General features: G+C 38.3%; 1 protein-coding gene across 3 annotated transcripts; it reads right to left on the reverse strand.

Annotated features, from left to right (window-relative positions):
• Window positions 1–1,697: 1,697 nt before the first annotated feature.
• Window positions 1,698–22,408, reverse strand: LOC124308207 (polyamine-transporting ATPase 13A3). 3 transcript variants are annotated; one of them, XM_046770691.1, is made up of 11 exons: window positions 9,771–10,597; window positions 9,554–9,726; window positions 9,257–9,341; window positions 8,935–9,162; window positions 8,717–8,847; window positions 8,465–8,621; window positions 8,183–8,387; window positions 6,616–7,912; window positions 5,996–6,515; window positions 4,596–4,777; window positions 1,698–3,964 (listed from the first exon to the last, which is right to left on the reverse strand). In XM_046770691.1, exons 2-11 carry the CDS (start codon window positions 9,630–9,632, stop codon window positions 2,505–2,507), a joined length of 4,344 nt encoding a protein of 1,447 aa, XP_046626647.1. In that variant the 5' UTR covers window positions 9,633–9,726; window positions 9,771–10,597; the 3' UTR covers window positions 1,698–2,504. The 3 variants fall into 3 exon arrangements, with proteins under 3 accessions (XP_046626647.1, XP_046626648.1, XP_046626646.1); XM_046770692.1 differs by lacking the exons at window positions 9,554–9,726; window positions 9,771–10,597 and adding an exon at window positions 22,067–22,408; XM_046770690.1 differs by lacking the exons at window positions 9,554–9,726; window positions 9,771–10,597 and adding an exon at window positions 10,904–13,637.
• Between the last annotated feature and the right edge of the window lie 1,928 nt (window positions 22,409–24,336).

Raw genomic sequence — 24,336 nt, forward strand, 5'->3', positions numbered from 1 at the left:
AGTTGGTCTTTCTGATTTTCAAGGCGCCCATCAGAAGATTTCGGAATAATACATATATCTGGTACTTTTACTTCAGATGATTATTTTCAATAATTTACCATCGAATTGAAGGTTGTTCTTTGCATGGTTGACTCATATTGGTTATGTTGTAAGCTCCGAACAGTGAATCATTGCAGAATTTGCTTGTATGCAAAAAAAAATTAACTAACCTAGACACCACTTAACTAGCTCACGGCTGACAGACAGAGCCGTGACCAGATGAGCAGTCTGAAGCCGCTTAAGCTTTTACGTCGCATTTAAAAGTTACAATAGTTTAAATCTTACTATATTTCTTGAACGTCTGGTTCTACGATGTTTATTGTTTATATTCGAGCTCTCCAGGTCCTAATTACTCGAGATGGTGTCCCAATGATTAAAGATTTAACAAGAATAATTTTTGGCTTAGAGAATGGCAAAGCTCTTTTTCATATCGAGTCTCATGCTGAAATTTTGCTCCCTTTATAATATTATGTTATGCCTGCGGTAAGGGTCCAACTTGTCAAACCCTAGAAGTTGCTGCTGAAGAACTATAATATTTTTTTATTATTGCGTCAGAAAATTATTATAAATATGAAATAAAAATTCAACCGATGAAGGAAATATTATACAATAATTATGTCATAATTTTTGGCATGATTCAATTATTTGACGAGAGTTGATCGAACAGATCTCAGATACAAAAAAATAATAAATGGCTAATCTGAAAGTTCAACATTAAATCTAAATATACTCAGAATAACCGGAACCGATTTCTTTTCTGTTGCAATTTATTTATGTTCTACTGTGAATAGTTGTGAAATAGTTCTACGAGACTATCTATTGTATTCGCAAGTTGGTAATAGAACAGACCAAGATAGTTCGTTTGAAATTGCACGAAGCCATGCGCACGAATGCTTACCATTGATTTGAATAGGCGCGCATAGATGCATGTAATAATGCCTGAAGCAACACTGCCCATTGGCTTTTAATACCTGATATATAAAATCCGACCTGTGAACTGTTATATCCTGCAATAGAATAGCGATCATGTCGCAACGAAAGTGTACGATTCTTTTCAGATTATATTTACAATGAGAGTAAAACCGTATATGTATAATATAGCCATAAGGGGCGCGTACGCGTTCAGAATAGATAACTGACGTTGAGCGAAAAAATTCTGCTCGTATACAGTACGCGTCACGCGTGATCGAGTTTCGAGAAAAAAACGAAGTATAAAGTGTACGTTGAATATTTTCGACAGTCACTTTCAAAAGATATCTAATTTTTCCTTTTTTAGCATATTATCATGAGTAAATGATGACTTTTTTTTCACTTCTACGTCTTATTACACAATACACAATTATTCATTGAATGAAGTATACTTATATATTGAAATTCCGTTATAAATATATTTTATTCAATATGTTAAGTGTTGCTCCAACGCTAAGTGTAAATTCATACAATTAAGTATACATATCTATGTATAAGTACACGTTACTATATATTATGTATATATACGTATACACACATATATAATATTCATTTGTAAATATTATCAGTTAAATTGTCTACCAAACTATATATTATACTATAGGTAAAGTGAACATCACCATTTTTTCACCGTATCCAGGCGACTAGCGCACGACGGCGATAATTAATACATATTTCGTCTATTCAAATATTAATTATCTGTTACCTGTCAGTTTTTTTTTTTCTTAATATTTTTCTATTGGTTTGAAACGTCTTTTTTTCAATATTTGAACATTTTTACTCACATTCTATAATTGTTTACCATAAAATTGAAGTATCTATTTCAGTTAGGTTATGTTGACACATGGCATATAAAAAATTAACTACACATACAATGTCTTCTACACGGTAGAGAGTTACTTGACCCCTGATTTTAGACATGTTACTTTAAATATTTATTAAATTTCTTGTTAATTGTTGCTTCTCCCGGTCAATTCAATTCCTGCATCATTACACGGATCGTTGCAAACAAATCCAAATAGAATTAATTAATTAAGTTATACTGGAAAGTGAAACAAAACTCACCGTAATAATGATGTAGAGTAAGAGACACATAAAGAGAAATAATAATAATACTTTGAAGAACAGCTTCGTAGTTTAGATTAAATACTAATAAGTAACAAACAAAAAAAAGAAAAGAAACAATCGAGTAAGAATACGCAATAAATGGTGCCCCAACCATAAGAGAGACACACAAATCTACCTAGAATTATTCCTAGCAATGATAGCAGAGCCAATGTTTTCCGCACATTTCATTTTCACAAACATTCGGAAATCCTAGTCCTGCACAGAATTTCCACTCTAATACAATATCGTAACGCGTTCATAGAAACTTAACAAATTGTATAACGTGTAAATGTAAGTAGTAGAATATACGATTCTTGGGCGTGATGTGTTCGAAAAGTGAAAAATTCTTGTCAGCTGATTTTGAAAATTAACCCTATCAACGCTCGACCTCAGGACGGCAAAATGTCCAACTCGAGAACACTTTGAGTGGCACTTCGGAAGTTGCTTTCCTCGCTTTTATGCACCATTACGCTTTTAAACTCATCCGATGGTGCGACTTGCTGGCTAGGTGGATGTCTTGGCAATGTTGCTATTGGGTTTGTGTTATAATTTCGGTACGATTTCTCGTATGGATAAATGCCGTTCTCTGATTCGGAATTGTGCCTCCTCTTTGCAGGAAGTTCCAGCTTGCAGGAACTCGGCGTATAGCGAACTTCCCTGTCGATCTCTCTGTCATCGTCAAAACTGGGAACAGTTTGCATGGAAACCGCTGTTCGCCGATCGCTAAACAACGACCTTGGATTCAACGTGACTTCTCTAGCAGAACCAAATCGCTTGAAATCAGAATTCGTTTCTTGAATGACGTTCGAGTTGATAAAATCACTGGTCGGATTAGTCTCGGTGATATTCTCGATTTTGATTTCCGTTAAATTCTGACGAATCAATATGTCCGGTGCTGCTTCTGGCAAAGGCTCTTGCGATATCGGTGGCCACTTGTGATTTGAGGCCATGTCCCGCTCTATTGCAAGATACCGTTTCTTCGACTTGTAAACATCGTGCCAGCGGTATCTCAGTTTTCCAAATATTATGTACTCGACTACGAAGTACTCGACGACCATTGACAAAACGAAATTGGCCAGCCCGTAACCAAGCAAGACGTACCTGAAGCCCATATCCGGTGGCAACACCAATTCGAACTGGTCCGCGAGCCACTCAAAGGGGTTCAGTGCCATGTAGATTGAGAAAAGTGACATAAGTATGAAAGAAGAGAGGAGACCCCAGTTCGTCCATATCGGCTTTCTGTAAGGTCGACCCTTCGAAAATGCAACGGCTAAGATGATGTACTGCATCGAACTGATTATGAATATGGTATAATTTTCGAAGCATCCAACCTCCTCTTCTTCTGTTGCGTTTTCTTCGAGATTCTCAATACAAGTCTTGTAGCAATCCTGTTGGCCCAGGTGGAAAAGGCTCATAAATTGGAATATTATCACGATTAAGATCTGAAATATCAAGCTGAGAATCGGGGATGTGCTGATGAGACTTGTTAGAGGTGCTGTTTTTGCCAGGGGACCATCGTAGGCTTCGGTCCGACCAAAGAAGAAGGCAAATATTGATATAACGAAGAGATCGATGTAGAGAAACTCTATGTCCGTGAGGTTCGACCTGATATTGTAGAGCAGCATAACTGAAACGAATTGTGTGAGAGAATAAGCCGCCATGTACTTGAAGATTCCAAAGGAAGTAGATAGCGCTGCTCGTCCTTCTCTGATGACGGAGAGTAGACATGATATGTCTGTGTCACGGCTCGTGAACGGTGAAGCTACCGATGATTCCGTGTCTGACAATGAGATGCCGGTGTGCGCTGCCTTCAAAGCACCGCAGTCGTTGGCACCGTCTCCGACCATCGCTGCAATTAAATTGCCCCAATTACCAAAGGCTTAACGAGCAGCCAGCGAGACATGCTAGACAAAGGCTTGACCGAATACCATGCTGTCATTAGATATATATCTGTCGCGTGTATACGTATAGGACAAAAACGGTATTGCTGCTAAATGGTTACAGAACATGAACAATTCAGATTATAGTGACATGTCTTTGAATTTCTGAACGAATATACGAAATGTAGTTGAACTCTTTGAACTTCAGATATAAGCAGCTTAGAGTACAATTAACTTTCAACGAAACTTTTAGCTAGTGTGGACTCTATTCGAAGGAGCTCAACCGCGTGACGAGCATTATAACCGAGAACTTTATCAAGATTACGTGGGATGCGAGATCGTTATTATACTTAGATTTCATGATTTTGCACGTATCATGCTACTTTTTACTAGCTAAATGTGATGCGTAGTGTATCACGTACGCGTTGCAACAGACCGTTAACGAGGATATTCCAATGCGACGTAATATTTCGCACGTCTATTTATTTATGAGCTATTCGCAACAGATTTCCCATTAATGAATTTTCACTTGTTGTGCAGTACTTAATTTTGCGGTAATGGTTATTGGAGGCAATCGTAACAAAATAATTGTTGACTTACCGACGTAATATCCCAATGCTTGTAGCTCTTGTACGAGTTGTTGTTTCTGGTCCGGTGACATTCTCGCAAAGATGGCTCCCCGTGTAGCTAACTTTGGTATCAATTCCGGATGATGCTGCTTAACCATTGACCAAGTCTTTCCCGTCAATGAGAATACGTATTTGTTTGTAGAAATGTGCAAACTGTAAGATAAAAGGCCGCACGTTATGTAAATCTTATTGTACAATTATCATATAGGGTAGCCAGAGTAATTCGACATGAATCAAAACTGAGATCGTTGAATAGTATCGATTTCTGAAAGCTGGCGGTCACTAATGAAAACTCAGAAAATCATTAAAAAATTAGCGACTCTATGGTAAAGTTTATTATTTTGAGAAATACTGATGGGTACTAACGATGTTTTGTAACGATTATCAATTACTTCAAAATAAAGAAGGTTTTTATCCATGACCGCTGGACTTAAATACTATCACTACCAAACAGACGCAGTTATGTAACCTTAAGGTAACATTTATCAAACCCAATATAACGTGTTTTATAGCTGGCTAGTCCCAGCTACCGATTCGCTACTTCTAATTTCCCGTTCAGTTCAGGGTGACGGGTACATAGCATACATGTAAATAATGTAAATATGTTATATTTCCAAGATCTAACAGCAGCACTGCAGTTAGATAACGGGTAGTAACATCTTACATAACGTTGCGATAAATATGTATGTAGTGGGCCTGTATAGGCTGTAAATCTCAACTTGAATCTGTTGAGGAAGAATCCGCGCACAAACTCGAGCGAATATACCCAAAGGTTTTGTATATTCGCTGGACTTTTGTGGTAGATTCTTCTCAATGAATATTTATATCACAGTACTTGAAATCATCTGCCACCGTACCGTTTACGAATCCGGGAAGTACATGCGTAGTACTCTCAATAATTTTTATACATCTCAATTCGCTGATGCTCAAATATACTTTGCCTTGTCAGATTACGCTGGTACATTTTGACTATGTATGATTAGTTTGCCACTTATTTCGGTTACGAATTTCAAAGGCGTCATGAATATGTGTGCAGTATTTAGCTGGTTTTACAAGCAGAGTAAATTGAAAATATTTAATATCAATATGTACCGTAATTGTCTTTAGTGCTTAGTCCACGGAATGGTACCAGAAATGAACGAATATATGGCGATACTACTTTACTATTTCAAACAACACATCAATTTTCAGAGGTGCATAAAGTTACACAACGAATTCCTGCTAATCTCTCATTGTCTTGACCGTAAAATTAAAAGAATCTATGTCATTCTACACTTGCTTGTAATTGGATAACTCGGCAGCCAGTTGAATGCATAGTCTTCCTTACAGATATAACCACAATTATAATACTACAAGCAAAATCACACTCACTCGTCTGACAAATAGTTGATTTGATTGCCGGTGTGATTGCCTTGTGTGGATCCATTTTCCACGGTCTCCAAACTGGCTACGCTGTTTAAATCGGTCATTTCACTTATGTCATTTCCCACAGGCGATGTTGGACTACACTGACTATTACTTTGAGTAAAATAAATCTGCGGCTTCGTGAGGTTTTGCTGCGTAATTGCAGCCACGGCAATTACAGTGACGTGATGTTTCACAATTCCACAATCCCTGGCTACCGACAAGGCAGTTAGCATGTTGTCCCCCGTCACCATCACTGTTTTGATACAGGCTTCGTTCAACAATTTGATAACTGGCGAAGTACCAGGCTTCAGTCGGTTCTCTAATATCACGAAAGCCAAGAAGTTTAAATCCGTTTCCGCTGACTCTCTACTTATCCGCTGTACTTTAGCGTAAGACAATCTATTCAACGATTTATGAGCCAGGGCAATTACCCTGTATCCTTCGGAAGTGTATTCTTGCAGAACGGTCGCAAAATTTGATGGAACTATATGAGAAGAAGAGTAAAGTCATCAGTTTAAATACACAATTTTCAATTGCTCTGAATCTACTTTCGTATAATGTATAACGATGAATTTGTCACTCACTTGATTCGGGCTTGGACAAGCTAAAAATCATCTCAGGGCTTCCTTTGCAGTACAGGTCAAAGTGATTGGCTCCCAACGTTCTCGTGATAACGCTCATTCGCTGCAAACTCGATGTAAATGGGAACTGCCTGACAATACCGATTTCAAGAGACTGTTCACTCAGCTGCATCGTCGACTCACTAAGGGTATCCTCAAGATTGCTAGTTGTGTCTGTCATCTGGTCGTTCATGGCTGATCTTTTGGAATTCTGACGTTCCGGCGATATCGTGAGATCGTTACAATTAACTCCGGCGAACTTTGACCCTTTTGGTGGCCTGACGACAGTTGGAAAGAGCATAGAGAACTTGGAAGTATCAGAAACGTCTGGCTCTTCCAGTGTCCAACCCGTCGATTCAAACATCTTGAGATCCAGGGGGTCTCCGGACAACTGACGGTCGATTAATGTAATACTGTGACAGGTGACCATACCAACGAGTACTTCGTCTAATTCAAGAGTAGATATGTCTTTGACTGGACTTTGAAACATTTTGTTTGATATGGGAACGACCCCCCACATATCCAATCCGTCTTCGGTTAACGTTCCCGTTTTGTCAAAGCATACGCAGTCGATTGAACCCGAGACATTGATAGCTCTTGGACTGGTGCAATAAATCTTCTTATTTTGCAGCCTGTTCTGAGCGACGAGTCGTCCAACCGTCATAGCAGCCGGAAGAGCTGGTGGTACCACAATAGTGATCAAGTCAAGTGCTTCCAATGCTATTCGGTGTCCGGAAATACCTTGGAGCACTTTAGAGATAATTGTATATACGAAACCAATGCTAGCGATGCAAGCTAAGAGTATTACAAACTTGTAGGAGTCCTGCTCAAATTTAAAGTCAACCGGTGGTGGATACATTATAGATCGCACTAGCCCACCCTTGCTAGTATTAAATCCGGTCCTGATTACAACAGCGATTACTTTTTCCGTACCGAAGTACCTTGTCTGAATTACCTGCGTTCCACAGTACAACGTGTGCCTCGCGTGTTCTTTTGTGTCGTACAAAAGCTCACTTGAAGCGGGAATAGGCGTTTTTGTTACCGGTACTGATTCCCCGGTTAACATCGATTCGTTTAAGATACAATTCCCTGTCAACAGGACAGCGTCGCAAGGCATAATGCATCCGTGAGATGGAATCACGAGCACATCACCAGGTACCAAATGTTCCGTTTGTACGGTCGCAGTTTTTCCACTCGATGGGTCGCGAATAACCGTTGCCACATCAGATGCGTGAACCGTAGACCTCAAGTTGTGTTGGTTCTGCAAGAAAAAGTTACAATGTAAAAAAAAAAGTTAAGGATGTTCATACGTGCGGAACATCAACTCTATTCCTTTTTCCTACCATTTTAAGGGAGACTACAACTGTGATACAAAGTCTGACTCGCTGTCCAGACTTTGCATTCACCACAGGAAACCATTTTTATTGAATGTAATCAGGGCCTTGTTCTACTCGGTTATTGGAAGTCACAAATCCTCTGTGCTTTCCTTACTTGTTTAATTATACATAGTTATGAATAAAATCAAACTTACCCTCCTTGTTTGAATCACCGCTATAATAATGCCGAAACTAGACATAGTCAGAATAGCCATAGCGTAGTACAGATAATCGTCGGCAATCCAAAGACAGAAGCTGAATAATTGAAATATATAGAAAGGATTCAAAACTTCCAAGCAGAGAAGTGTCAGTATACTTTTAACCGGGATAACAATTTCATTGCTCCCGTAAACGAAACGCCTGTGAAAATAATGGAACATTTTCAATCTAGGTATAGTTAATCGGTTAGGAAAGTGGGCGATGGAATGAGTATTCACCGCATAAATTGATCCTGTGCTGTCAATCCTCGCATTTGGTGAAGCGTTGAGGTCAGAACCCCTTCGTCCAAACCTTTCAATTTTAAAAATTCACACCTGTCCGTGTCCCAAACGTAAGTGAGTTTCTTGCAGGAAAATGTTAGGATAGATTTGAAATCTGCAGAAAAAAAATGTTCAGTCATCTCTTACAAAATCAATCGGCAATCTTGACTCACGATACGTTAATACGTAACAATCTCGACATGTTTTTACCTTTAAACTGACCACCGCTTAAATGAACTGATAAAGTAAGCGGACCTCGATCTTCTTCGACTTCAGTCAAGAAATCATCCTCTGGAAATGTGTCCTTGCCAATTAATGATTCTCCATCTTTGGACAGTCTTCTGCATAAGTAATAGAAGAGTTGATACAAAAAGTGATAGTCTGCTCACTAATTAGTAATAAAATCAGAATTGTTATTTTATACTAACGAGACTTCCTCTGCGCTGATGGTAATCAATTTCTTCACGTAGCGACTGGTATGTTTTCCTTGGAACTTTTCTACCAAAAGCACTGCCTCTGCTTCTTCCAATGAGCATTTCGAATGTGTGGCAAGTAACATCAAATGCGGTATCCAGTGAAAGAATAAGCGTAACAGACCCGCTGTGCAGATGATAAATATCCATGTGATCGATGTCCATAAGTGATTTCTTTTGTATCTGCAGCAATAATTGTTTGATTCATATTGAATCGACCCCATCAAAGAAAATTTCTTAAATGATTCAACAAAAGTTGGGTAAAACGGTTACCAACCCATAAATTTCCATTTGGTCCTCTTCGCCCGCGTTGATATAGTCAACGCCATTCTTAAGATGAAGAAGGCCATTGCCTCGAGTACCTAATACACAAAGCATGAACTGTTAATGCAATATAATGTTTCACCTCAATATTGCAATACAAAATAGACCCAAGGGACTATTTACTTCGTGAAATTATGGACCACCACGCATTGGAATTGAAATAGAATGTCGAATGAAGTCACTTGAAATATATTCAATTATTTGCACTGAAGGTACTGATTGCCTTTTGTCAGGATTTTTTTGAACATACCGCGACTGACGTCGGTGAATTTGTTAGTCATCCGTAACGAGCGCTCTATTATTATCAAAATCAAACTTGGGTTGGTCATACATTCATGTTATTTTGATGAAAAAATACAGCTTCGGTAACCAGTATCGGTGGAAAGGTTGCGCCTTCTTTGATCAACGACTTAAAACCATGTACTTCTGCTACCGACGGATAAGCTGACTGCATTATTTTAAAAATCCTCATTTCATGTGTTGAAAAATTGCTCAGTTACAGCAATGATCTCATCATTATTCTGCAAACGGTTGGACGAATTAGGTGGATGAGACAAAGTTTGACATCCCAAAGTAACTGCGTGTATCACAGTCTCCTGCATTGAATGAGCTTGCGCTTTGTCCTAATGGTTTCTCGTAACTACGTTAGGTCCCAGTAAAATTTTTCTGTAATGCTTTGGTACTTATTTGGCACAAATTGGCACAATCTGTCAGGCGAACACCACATCACTTCTAAAACACGGTTGACATCACTCTTCCCATCTTCGCCTTTTCATGCGGAGGTGAGAATGACATACGACGCTTTGGGTCGTAAAGTTTCGTGTCATCACTTTTATTTACCTAACATGGCACTCGGAAACTACTTCGTCTTTTCCCGTATGGAGAGCCCAATGACTGGAAAGCGTTTTCAGGATAACCACTGAGGTAGAGTAATTCTCCGAAGTACAAGATAAGAAGTTCTCCAATATTGATCTTCGCCGACTGATCTATCGATGGCAGAAGTGCATATCCTTGGTCGGCGGATATGTAAAACTGTAAAGCTACCCACCGATACCCGTGACTAAAGCTCTATTTTTACATTGTAATAATACAAAATTTATGACCAACCCACGGAACATGATAAGCGAGCGACAGAATTATGGAAACGTCGACATCTAGCTGTGACCATATTCGTTAAAGTGTACTCTGTTGACTGTCGGTGGCAGTACTGGCTGTTGGATAGTTTTATATCGAACTTGGCATCGTATGAAAAATGTTCGGATCGTTTTTTATGGGAATATAAAAACTGACAATCAAGTGAGTCGACAGGTGTTCCGGAAGTCAGTTTTTTGAGGTAATTAGCTAGTTGTGCGCTACTTGACTCCAATAATTGTCGACCGTTGGTCGAGATTGATGTGTAGCAAATAATATAACAACTGCAGAGCTACAAAATATGACTATGATTTATTGCACAGAGAATCTTAATAATGTAACTGCGCAACTCGGACATAAAATCGTGAACTTCACCGCGGGATATTAAAGATATTTTTTTAAGCGTTGTTTCTGATTCAAACTAGGTATCATTAAGAAATAATTTGTAGTTTAAACCAATTATTCTCACCCGCTAACAGTTCTGTTTTCTGTTCATGTTGCTGTTCGGTGGATGGGTTGGCGTTGCGGTTACCAAAAACACTATAAGCATTTCGAGCAAAGCTCAGATTCAACTTGTTCGGTGTGCTTGGCATTTTAACTTAGTCCGTTACAACGCAATTTCAGTACGATTAAATAATTCTTATTCGTGGTATTTCATACGCAAGTGTAATTAGAGGCGTTGTTTCTCTGGGAGGTTTCTTCAAGTCTCCTTTTTCTTCAGCAACGCGTTATCTTCAGTTCACTTTACCGCGACAAAAATGGTGGCAATTTGCCTCTTTGATAGCACAGTTAAATTTAAATTAAACACACTTCGTTTGAATAATTTCAACATTCATCAAACACCGACACCATATTATAGTATGTATATACTGGTATTTATTGTCTACGTGATATCTATCATATGTGTATAGTCTATGGTAATAAGTAACCAATCTTTAAATGAACTAAGGTTAAATTTCAATCGTTCAACGAGAGGGCGGGGGTCACAGTTCTCAACCGAACCAGCTCCTTCAAACTTTTTTCTCACTTCTCATTCGGCTTGACTCAAGTGATGATATTCGGTGACAAAGAAACGGAAGATGTAGAATGACCGGGAAGAGCAAGCAAAAGCAATAAGATCGCTCGCTGTAGTCAGGAAAAAATACTCTTGGATTCCAGTTTTGATGACGATAATTGCTAACTGTTTATTTCAGCACACGGAAAAGTATGGAAGAAACCTCTGAGCATGTGTCAGAAAATCATCGTTGCCATTGTGCATACGGGAGTAAAGGGGAGCAGTGCCAAATTCTTTCTCGCCCAATCTGCTACCGCCAATGATTGAAAGCTGGCATTGTGTTAAAAAATTAGTTTTCAACTATGTCTCTTTAACTCATGCGGCAAGTGCTAGTCTACCTTATGCTTTTCGCCTAATGCTAGCTAGGTGAGCTAATAATTTCGTGGAAGCGAACGAGACAGCGGCACATCAATAACGTGATATCGAGTTTCGGTAGTTTGAAAGATAGCTGATGCTATCGCTTCGGGTTTTCCCTTTTTGGAAATTCCTGTCAGTCACCAGGATCGGCGAGTTTTCTCCAGCCAATTCGAGGCGTCGTAACCGCTCGTTCACCCTCGCTCATTCCTCGTACCAATGCGATGATATCTTCCAACGCGTTTCCAGCCGTTACCGACAATTGGAGAACGCAGTTCTTCCTCTCGAAGTCGCAGGACGAGTGCCGAACAATATTCCAGCTATCAGCGATCAGTCTTGCCAAGCTCTTTGCTGTGATCCTGTCACGGACGCAACGGCAATGGCGATCAAGCTTCCTATTGGTTGTCTCTCCTCCGTTTTCCTTGGTACCGAATCCACTCCACGCACCTCCACCGCGTGGCGCGGTATCTACTCGTGCTGCAAATGCTGCAGTTATCGCGAACCTCCCGTTTCCTGTATCGTTCGACCTCAAATACATTACGGGTTAAAAGTATATATGGAGTGCGATCGAGAGCGACCGACAAAGTTGATAAATAACTGATCAGTAATACTTTAAAAGATAAATCGATAAGTTCTTGAAAGTCTTTTGACTTTTAATCTCCCACCGGTAACAAAGTCAATGATATTTACCGACGACGTGGCAATTATACACGCTACGATGAATCAGACTTACAACTATTGCATATAGCACCAAAAGTTTTATGACACTTTCTGGAGAAATGTTTCTTTTAAATTTAAAGCAATCAACGGTTTGTAACTTGTAAAACTATAATTCAAGTACAACACCTTCCTCACTTGTATATTAAGTACGTCACCGACTGACGATGCCGGTATTAATAGAAATATCCTTATTTTAGAAATACTAATTTATATTTAACTTGAACGGTACGACACGCCAGACTCAAGGTATGGCGCCTGCTTTCTCGTAAATTATGTCACAATTCAAATGTTTGATCACTTTGTAGGTACTATCAACCAATCGCGTGTCTAAATACCGACATGATCTAATCACTCGGATATTCTGAATTTCATTCGGATCTTCAATATGGCTCTTTCGCTGTTTATTTCACACTTTAATACGCTATTATATTGTTCACTTCTCTTTGCGAATGTAAATTTTTAATTTCTGCATCAGGCAAGAATTACTTGCACGATTACTGTTATTATAAACGGATTGCTGTTTCAGCTTGAATAAATTTGAATTTTTAAAACAAGTCACATTTACCGTAGAGTTAAAGATTTTATTATTCCACCGGTTTTTCGCACTTCGATAACTTTGCTAATGTTTTTCGTATAAGAAATGTTTAACGAAAATTATTATTCGAAACTTTTTTCACATCAATAGCTTAAATGATTCGCCATGTTCGGGACTTCTAAGTACAGAGAAAACTGTGCAATAGTTTATGCCTAAAATTTTATTCATATTGTCGGATTGAACGGCGGTCGTTTCAGCGAAAGCGAGATAACGTAAAACGAAAAAAAAAAGAAACGTTACTTCCTGCTCCGGAATCACTTTCGTCACTTGTATTTCACATTTATATAGTTTACGGGCTAGTACGGGATCGCAGACTTTTTTATCCACGGCTTTAATATCCGCATGTATTTGCTATATAAAATCTCCATGCAACGTCAGCTGTACAGACGTCTGGCCGCTCTATACGATTAATTTCAAGTACGATAGCTCACGTCTAGGGAGACGACAACGTGCCGAACGTGCTCTGAGCAGGCGAGTAACTGACTTGAGGTACAAGATGGTGGTAAAACGAGCCTGGCCAATGCCGGAGACCGAGTCTTTGGAGTTAAAGGTGTCAGGGTATTTCAGAAGCTCCTTTCCAGAGCAGGATTAAGACACGGTTGGTCATTAAATGATTTTCTGTGGGAAAAATACAAAATCCTGATTGATTTCATCCATATTTCGAGACGGGATATTCGATGCGGGCACATTTTCTAGCAGAAGACATGCGCGTAGCCATATTGCCTCCCCTTGCGCCTCCTGATCGCCGCGGCAAAGGTTCGAGCAGAAAGAATGAAGCAGCCCGCATTCGGAGCGGCCAGGAGCGTCCATTGATTCATTTGTTATCGTTACCGCCAAAGCTTGTTCTTCTTTGCCCATATATACATGTCTAAAAATAATACAGTGCTCCCTCACTAATTAATCGAACTGAAGTGAGCCAAGTAACGTCGAATACCAATCAAAACCTGACGTTCGGGAGTTGACTCTTTATTGTTGAGTATTGACCGCCTGACGTCACGCGCTCGCCTTCTATGTGCATGCCATACCGAATCTATACGGCAGGTGCGTACCTTCGTACCTGCGGGCCCGTTCATATCCTATCAAGTATATTCAAGGTATATCCTAATCGATCTGCGACTCGTATTCAATTATAAATTAGCGGATCATGAATCGAATGAAATTTAGCTCACTAATGCTGAGATAATATGTGGCAAGGGTAATATGACCATTACAGTCGTATTTATAGATCATTCTCTGTAGCTATAACCATACGATCATCTTCATTCAATAAAAAATATTCCGATATAATTTGCACTATAATACGAATTGGACTTGACGCAAGCTGTAATCTGATACAGTTAAGAAATTGGCACTCCGACAATTTGAAGTGGGATACGACCTTCGTACCTTTATACAATTATTTCTCCCTCGTGCAACCACAATATGCGATATTTTTTTTCTCCAAATCTCAACAATAACCTATGTTTGGATTCTACTTTTTCGTTAAGCGAGGAAAATATTTTTTTATTTCATTCTTCATTTGATTCTTTCATTTACCACATTTATACCAAAAAAAAAAAAATCGGAAAGCTAAATGAGGCCATTCAAATATTACGTCACGTTCTCAGGCGAGGTAGGCGGTTAGATTCGCTGCTAGGGGGGGGGGGGGGGGGGTCCAAAATGGTTGAAAACAGCGTGACGTAATATTTGAATGACCTCAAAACACTTTTGACACCTGCTGAAAAATTACTTGAATTCCAATAATTTAAAACAATTGACCCCAATTGTATTTTGCTCCATCAACAACCTGTTTCTTCAAAATTACTGATCATAGGTATTACAAATCTAAACTTCTAAGAACGTATAATTATTATCATGTTATCGGTTACTATGCTTTTTACGTATCGTTACTCCACAATTTCTAGTTGTAAGTTACTTGATTCATTCTTGGAACGACCCACACTTACACAGCCGTAAAACCGCATTATTGATGCCTCTCGTTAATATGATTTATAACAATACTTCATGACATCATTCATTTTTTCGTCTAGCAGCCATTCGAAGCAGTTCACATCTGCCTTATCTGATCGCTGATAAGCTTAAGCACGTGCCTGACGTCTCATTCCAATTGTTCGGTTCACTTTGATTCCTTGGCGTCTTGAAATGTTAAAAATAGGTGGGGTATGAATTTTATAATGGCTGTTGTTTGTAAAAATAACATAGCTATTGTCTAACCTTATGAAAGCCAACAAGACAGTATAGTTGGTTACAGGGAGCTTTTACAAGCGATTTTTCGTGGTACTAATTAAAGACCTTTGAATTTTTTAATGACCTGCAACGGATTTCAAAAATGTTTCCGAATATTACATCGATCATAATGGAAAAACACAAAGTCACATTCTTTATAGTTTTACTCTCCATACATTTCTTTGTTTCAGTTCTTGCACGTGTAGTGAATATAACTATAATGAGAAACAGTTTCTCGAATAACATGAATGGGCTGTTTCAAAGTAATTCAAGATAAAAATAAGTCGTTTCGCTTCTGCGCAAAAATACCTACGTGAAGTCTGAGTTACAGCCGAACGACATATGCAGTCATACATTATTTTACAGCTGCGGTACTTCAGTGACAAAAAATATAGAAGTGAATTGTTCGTGCAACGTTGTACACTAAAAGTGGATCGTACTATTCGTATACAGGATGATTGATTTGATTTTTCAAATATCGCAATATCCATCAGAGGTCTCCATTGAATTGCGCAGTTATGCCGGCCCTGAATTACACCTAACGGCGAAACCTACACCAGCTTATTGTCAAACTAGAGACAAGGCATTCCTGAAGATCGTACGTATTACGTACTTCACAATAACACTATGCAAGCCAAAGTTTAGCCTACGTTAGACTTTAGATGCCACCTACAAGCATAAGCTTTAACTAGTTTGATCAAACCCGTATTATCGACTGAGGAAAGGATAAAACAGAGTGGGAGAAAATACCTATATAACCGTAAATCTACATGGTGGTATTTCATGTCAGGCATTTCAACAGAAAAATTCGCATTGGAAAGTGATACCGATATTCTCGTTTCTAATCGACTGTGAAAATGCAGATCTTTCATATTGATAATCTGATTTAACCGTTACGGGGTTACTTGTATTTAACAATATTGCAACGTATGAAACCAAGAAAAAGAGCTGCCCGCTGATAAAAAAAATTATTAAATTAAGTAAATATTAATTAATCCAAATAATCCACGCGTTTGTATAGCACTGAGAGCACACTTATTTAAAGCGACAATTCATGTAGTTTTTAATTTGAAAAATACGCATTTACGACAAATAAAAAATAATTTAAATGAATTAAATAGAAATTGAGCGACATAAATCACTGAGTTGCTCTTCTGGTTAGGTATTTTTAACCAAGTGCTGCATGACTCACGTAAAACAAATAGTCTCTTCATTCACATAATATTAACAAGGATCTCAATGGGATATTTTTCGAATCAAAGATATGGCATTGTACAGAAAAAAAACTGAAATCACAATACTAACTCCCTTCCCCATTTGGATTACAATTCATTTCAATATTCAAAGATTCCTTTAGTATTTGTGTATTGTCCCAGTTCTGCGACACGTCACGTACTGCTCTAGGATATATAAGTGTAAATACAAATTTGCTTGGGTTATATTACTTATTATTTTTTTTTACGCGATGTGTTATTGTCATTCACTACCTCCAAATAACTTTCTGTAAAATATGGTGGGATCGAGACCAGAACCCAGCATATCGCTTCACATATAGTTGGTATATTCACAGAGATCTAAGTTTTCTCACTGCGTAGGATTCGGGTATATAAACATCTTTGTAGCTACTTTTCAAGCGGGAAAACTTGCTGCCTAGTTATCGAAATTGGTACTACTCCGAATGAATTATCATTTCGGTTTAAAAACGTGAATCATGCACATCGAAGAATCAGAAGACTATCGAATCACTCAAAATTTTATTTCAGTGAAATAATATTCATTTCATCGGAGCGATGATTCATTTGTTGCAAGCACGTATGCAATGGTATCGAGAGTTCTTGAAATTAATTTCAAATGTATGTTTGCAATTTTCAGTTACACTTGATTGTTTAAAACTGAGAAAAGTTTTATTTGACTGTCTTGGTCAACAACTTGAATTAAATATGGTACATATAGCAACTGAAGGACTTTTTCTTGGTTCCACTCAAACATGTCCTCATTTACTCGGATAGAATTTTTTTTGTTTGAAGTAGCTATATAATCTGAAGAACAAAATAATTTTCTTAAATGAATATTAAAACCTGTCTTGTGAAACAAATTCTTGTTTCAACATATTACACATTTCTTTCATCATAGTTATTATTGATTCTGTCCGACAAACATCACATTCAGTCAAATATACTATTTGGCAATAAAGTTCATATTTCAGCATGCGTGGCATTATTGTTTCCAATCTCTCGGTACTTTTGAACTGACGTTTCCAGCGGTTAAAGTACTATTCGTTCACGAATTAAACGAGGTTTGTTGATTCAAGCGAAGTTTTTGTTCCGAAAGTTCTAGTTTAATCGTAGGAGATAAATGTGTACTTATTTGAAATACGTTAAACTCGGAGGTATATAGCATTCAAATCAATGCATCAATATTTTTGTTCCAACTAAAAAGTGATTAGTCTCAGTGAGAAATTGTTTGAACCAAATAAACTGGAAATCCAAAAAATTAGCTATTTGTGTCAATAACTTTTTTTCTCGGTAATATTTTTGGGTTTCTGACAAGCTCTGTTTCTGTTCTACTGAGTTTTTAGCATTTGCAGCCCATTTCGGAGCACATCCCAAATTAGGAATGATAATGAAGAAATAAGTGAGGAACGAAACTCTCCGACAATACTTTTGCTAATTCATCTAGTTTTCAAAATGGAAACTAGAGAAACAGTACCTGTTATCAGCGCTTCTTTCGTTATTCACAAATTCTGGAAACGGTTGGTCTCAAACATATCTTATAGTTAGTCATGGATGCCAGATGGTTGATTAGATCGTTGGTTATACTGTTCTGCAATCTATTCCGTTTCATTGGTAAAGAATAAATTGCATATTGAATTGAATCTTTTTTACTTCTAACGAAACTTGTGCTTTTCTCTACACCTGCGTAGAAATGAATCAGTTCTGGGATGCCACACTAGGAATCTGTGACTACTACCACGTTTCACATGGGAAATCGTGTCTTGAATGGTTATACCGACTGTACTGTTGAGTATTTGAAGCGAAACATCGAACTCTGTGTCTGAATAGTTCAATCCAGTTATTACCATCAGCCAAAAAATGTGTGCCCAAATTTCCGTTTATAAAATACTTATAAACCAACATTGATCCTAATCACCAGTCATGGGTGGTGGAGATCACGCAAAACGAATATAAGAAAGATTCAACGCGTACAATCTACAATTAGTCTTGGTCCTAAATAGGACTAGAGAATATCTAGAGCAGGATTATTGGAAATAGAGTTAACATTCAATTATGTTCAATTAGTGAATTACAAAACAATCGGTCCAGTGCTAGCTGTGTAAAATTTTTTCTGCATACAGAATTCAACACAAATAGTAATAATCTGCCTACCAATGTGAATAAGAAATATGAACATTACGCTCACACTGTCACTGATAACATCCTACAGCTTTTCGAAAGAAGTTATTCTAAGCAGAAACACTACGGATGATAAGAGATTCAGTAGTCCGAGCGTTGTTCCCCGGCTTGATTGACGTTTATAAATGTTTGACCTTCGTTTGCCAATCGGTATTTCAAAACGAATCGGGTCTATCATGTATGGTTCTTAAGCCACATCCTCTTCACAGTCTTTCAGTAATACGTGTATCGCGCTCTCTTTTTTTATTTTTTTTTCACTTCCACGAACGTGACTGGTACAGTACACTGGTTGACAGTTTCACCAGCATGGGGATCCATTTCCAGGATCTCGTCCGATACATTGGATGTGGGATTCTTCAGGTACTAATTTTTAATTACTGTAGTTTTTGGAAAAAATTTAAATGTTTCCGTAATAAAGTTACTTAACCGAAGTGCACCCGGAATATGTCTGCCATAAGGTTTACGTAAAATAATTTTTAATTTCGAACTATGAACTTTTATTATGTTGCTCAGTAATGGCCACCCATAGTTTGTACATACGAACATTAGACTGCCTCAAAAAAACCATTATTTTTTTTCCATCTCCCACTTCATGCAACCATAGTTTCTAACATAATATTGAACTTGGTGAAAAGAAATCCCCGTGCTATTTTTTTAAGCGTTGCCGCATTGAGTTTTGGTATTCGCGATTTGATTATCACGTAAGAAATCTAATTCTAACGGTTGGAGGTAGATCATTTTTCTATACAACCGGCGGAACTCTGTATGATAGCGCTTGATAAATTATATGGTTTTCTTCGAAATGGCGCTTCGATGAAAATTTTTAAATTGATTAAGCTCAACAGAATTTGTCGGTTGCAGAATGGAAGTTCTTAACGAAGAATCACTGAAAAGCATACTGAGGCTTTAAAAGTTTTCCGTTCAATGAACTGTGACGTGCGATGGACGACATTAAAAAATTTTACGGGCAGCAGTTGAATTACGACCATAACGATAGGAGACGTGTAATTTCGAGGAATTTTCAAATGAGTGTCAAGATTATACTCTGTAATTTCGTTTTCTCTTACAATCGTTTTCCCTAATTCAAAACGATAGAAATGATTTTTTTACTTGTTTAGTGTGGAGATTGTCATATCTAAGGAATTACTTTTATGATGCACTAATATGCGGTTATGTTTGCGTAGTACTTAAAGAACCCAAGGTATTGGTTTTTAATTCTTCAACACTGTGCCAGGATTTAGAATGCTATACCTTATTCCGTATTAGCTATTCCGTCCCTAAATGAATAAATCGCAACGAACGTTTGATATTTAGCATCTGCGATTTTTATAGAATAATTTTGTGAAGGCATTTTCGTCTACTGCTATGTACAGAAATAAATGACAACACTTTGAGTCAATGGATATAATACGAGAAAAAGAATCCCAGACCGAACAGCCTTCAAAAACGGATGAATTTTATGAACTCATTTCTAGGATTTATATCAGTCATAGAACGATTTGATAGACATTAGTTGATTAATTGATCGAAAGTTTTTAACAGATAAGACTATACAAAGAAGAACGAGCTTTCGCTTATTTTAGTATCAACGATATTGGAACACCTGATTTCAACCAAACGTGTTGCTATCAGCAGAAAACCATGCGAACCCGTACGGATTACTAGCAGTATTTTAATGCCATTTTCGGTTGCAAGACATTATATGTTGAAACATGCAGTAGACTTTTTCAAAAGCAAATCCAGAGGAGTCTACCAACTAGAAAAAATGTTTATTGTATGCTTTTGTTTCTACGCAACTGCCGGCTTCAGCTACGACATCAAACAGTGGAAATAATACCTATCAAAATTACGGCCAGCTTGTCTTTATATTCAGACGCCACTGAGTTTGAAATGAACAGAGAGAACTTTCAACAATTGATTGCGCTGTTAAATTTGTCATACTAGGTTCAAACGAACACTGCACTACTTGCCATGTTAATTGTGCCAATGCCAGCCCTATACTATCTGATACCTCAACTCAGTCCTAGCCGGTTAGTATAACGAACGAATAGATCTGAAGTCTTAAGTAATCGAGCATCGCTGTTAATAAATGAGAAATATAGACGAGCCATATACCAATGCGAAATGAAGCAGCAATTAAGTTCACGTCTAGCCAAGGACTTGCCCACGAAGATAAGCCTCCATGTTTATTGTTTACACGTTAATGCATTCATATCTTGAAAACGGACAATCTTCAATAACAATGTCGACGTATATTTTGCAATCTTTCCGAGGTTTCAAAGCCATGCAGGAAAGAGTTGCCAACTTGGTATGCATCTTACCAATATGAACCGAAATACTTCTTGAGCTTATCGTAATTCACGTAAAGTGTGATAAGTGTATAATTCCACGTAATAAAGATTGTACGGTCTGGACCATTTACTTAATTCCCAGGGTGGTATCACTCGTATCAAAACCTACACATAATATAGATCATTGATAACGATACGCTAGTCGTTCTCATCTCTAGACCGTTAGTAGCATGTGTTAGATTTCTTCGACTGCACGAAGTTCGCCCGTTGCTGGAGAAAATACTACGAATCCGGTACACATTGAACGAATACCTACAGGTATCAGATGGAAATAGAAAGGCAGAGAAGGCTGTTCCAATTCTTTCATTCGTTATCTATTTGCTCATTTTCATAGCTAATAAACTGTACATTCAAAATACTGCACTGTGTTCAAACAGATTTGAGTTTATCCTCATCGTCTCACTCAATACCGATTTTCGATTCAACTAACAGATTATATTAGATATACGAAAGTTCCATTCAACTTGCAAATGTGTACATATCACATATATATGCCATGCAGGCGTCGGTTGAGTACATGCATGTACGCATGTACAACTGCTGACACTAATCTGCAGAGGTTATCGTAATTGTACGCAGTATCGGGTAAAATTTAAACAGCGTTACATCGACTTACATCGACTGGCCGATCCATCCAGCGGCTTCAAGTGTGATAACAGTAATTTTTTCATATCTGTATATGTGAGATACGCGTACAACGAAGGTAAAAGGAAAGAAAAAAGAATTTTCAAAGAGCGAGTTGCAGTGAAATATGAAAGAGCCGTAGAAAATACTTTCGTGCGTTCTGATATCTCGTCATTTTTTTTTTAACGCTGACCGTAGGAACCTGATCCAGAACCTGATCTTGCAGCCTGGCTAGGATGCAACGTGATAGCAGAAACGGACTATGCATGGCCTGCGTCCACATTTTGCAACTTACCGTCCATAATATCCATATTGGGGCGAGATTGCACGAAAACTTGGTAGGAGTTGATAATCGTCGATCGGCATCAGTACACAGTTCAGAAGTAGTCAACGACCAACGACCTCTTAGGCCTCATGGCTGCAGAGCCCTGTGGAAAGGCTGGCTCCAAGTGAAACTACATTTTACGAGGCGTCGATGCACGCTGTGGCGAACTGTCACACTGTCACACCAGCACTGAAACCACAACCCGACTCACTCCGGACACGGGGTCACGATCCGACTGACCGAGAGTGAAATCCAGCATGCGTAATGTGTGAATCGTTCTTTCAAGTCCCACAGCTCGCGCCAATCGGCCGACGTTTGAGAGGGTCGCGCGAGATGTTGTGCCCTTTAGCTGCAGGAGTTATCAGCGCACCGTTCTGTTAGTGCTGAACTCCGAGCCAATTGGGGCTTTCGAAAGTCGGAATTCCATCGCGAGTAGATTCGTTTTCATTCGACCAAGTCTCAACACAGCCGTTCGTAAACTTCCTCGATAAAAAATACACGCGTGGGTGTATCGATGTGTAAGCAACTGCCAAGTGGTATGTACGTGAACCTGAATACGCGCGACACTTCATATTTTATCAATTCGATCGAAACGGTCGTTCGTCAATATCTCATTTTTTAATTACACGTATTCTCGTGTATAAATAATCGCACAATCTTTAATTACTTATACCAGAGGTATGTATACAGGTATCGATGTTGTTAATTTCGGTCGAATTTCTCCTGCCCGCCTCTGAATCGAATTCCAAATCTCCAAGCAGTGCAATCGGAGTCTGATGGAATTTTGGTAAAAATATCGTTCGTTCTGCAGATGGATTCCACACAATTTTTCTCAAGCCTCCGTCGCTTTCGGTAACGTAATGATGCTGATCTAAGCTTCACTGGCTTTTGAACATTGCCATAATTTATTTTATTTTTTCATTTTAAACTTCGATTCGACTTATGCTGTACATTCATGACCGACTTAAGCATCTTCGAATATTTGTCAAGTCTTCTGAAAAAATTATTCAACAACTGTTCGGATCCTCGTTTGATAATTGTGACTGCCTCAAGATATAGAAAACCGGCCACCTTTGCCGTTTTTTATGTGGTTATGGCCAATACGAAAGTAAAGTTGATCACATCTTTATCTTGCGATAATTTTACGTGAGAAAATTTCGGAATCAGTCTCATGTAATTCTAATCGTTTGATATCTATTACAAATAATTTCTGGATTCAAGATAAGCTCTTCGATTTATATCGGTAAGACACACTTGGTAATGTTCCTAGCTTAACAATTTTTATTCAAAACCTTATTTATAAGCGTAATTTGAATTTCAGATTGCTGCAAGTCCAATTTTTACTGTAAACAAATACTGAGCAATTCGAGACGATCGCTGGTGCGTGGACATTGGGCACACGAAACTCTGTACTTATAATTAATTGCGGCTAACTATCCGGTTACGATCTTACCCCCAGGTTGAGAGGTACTGATTAATCTTGCGAGAAGCATACCTCGCATATTCCGAGCCCTACCCACATTCGAGCAGCAAGACATACCTTACTTAAATTGACCGTTATCGCCGTTGCGGCATGCAGGGCCGCATCAGTGGATATTCGCAAAGCAGTTTATTGCCAGGGTATCATTGTTATTATTATGTTCCAGGCTGTACGAGAAGCCATTGAAAGTACTAAACTCGTTGCACTATGCACTCGATTTCTCCGCGGAAACTTCGTTTCGCAGCCAAACTTATACGTGGATAACTGTCCAAGCTTTGGTTATTACACTATTTAAATTTAGTTCTTCCTAGAGTAGCGCCCAATTTCTGGAAGAGATTCGTGTCAAATTTTGGAACGAATAACAAATATATTATATAATAACGTAAAACTAAATCCTCCAAGTCCTCGTCAAATGAAATGAATACATTTATATTTTCTATTTTTTTTTTTTTTTGAGTCTCCGTATGCATTGCATGCATACGGCTCTCTTTATTACTTTTTACTACTTCGGGAAATGAACACCCTAAGCTATCAATAACCTTACTGTTTAGATAATTCTTCGGGACAATCCTTACCCAACAGACTCGTATATACAAACTCCCTAAGAGGAACCAAATGACCTAACACGTACAACGGATTAGATCCGTATGGGTCTATCTCAAGTGTCTGTCTGGGCAGTATTGGCCCGAACATAAAATAAGGATATCTTTATTATATACAAAAACAAGCACGGAAATTCCTACCGGCACGAGTGGAAAAG

The sequence above is a fragment of the Neodiprion virginianus genome, chromosome 6 (genome assembly GCF_021901495.1).
Source record: "Neodiprion virginianus isolate iyNeoVirg1 chromosome 6, iyNeoVirg1.1, whole genome shotgun sequence".
Lineage (NCBI taxonomy): Eukaryota > Metazoa > Arthropoda > Insecta > Hymenoptera > Diprionidae > Neodiprion > Neodiprion virginianus.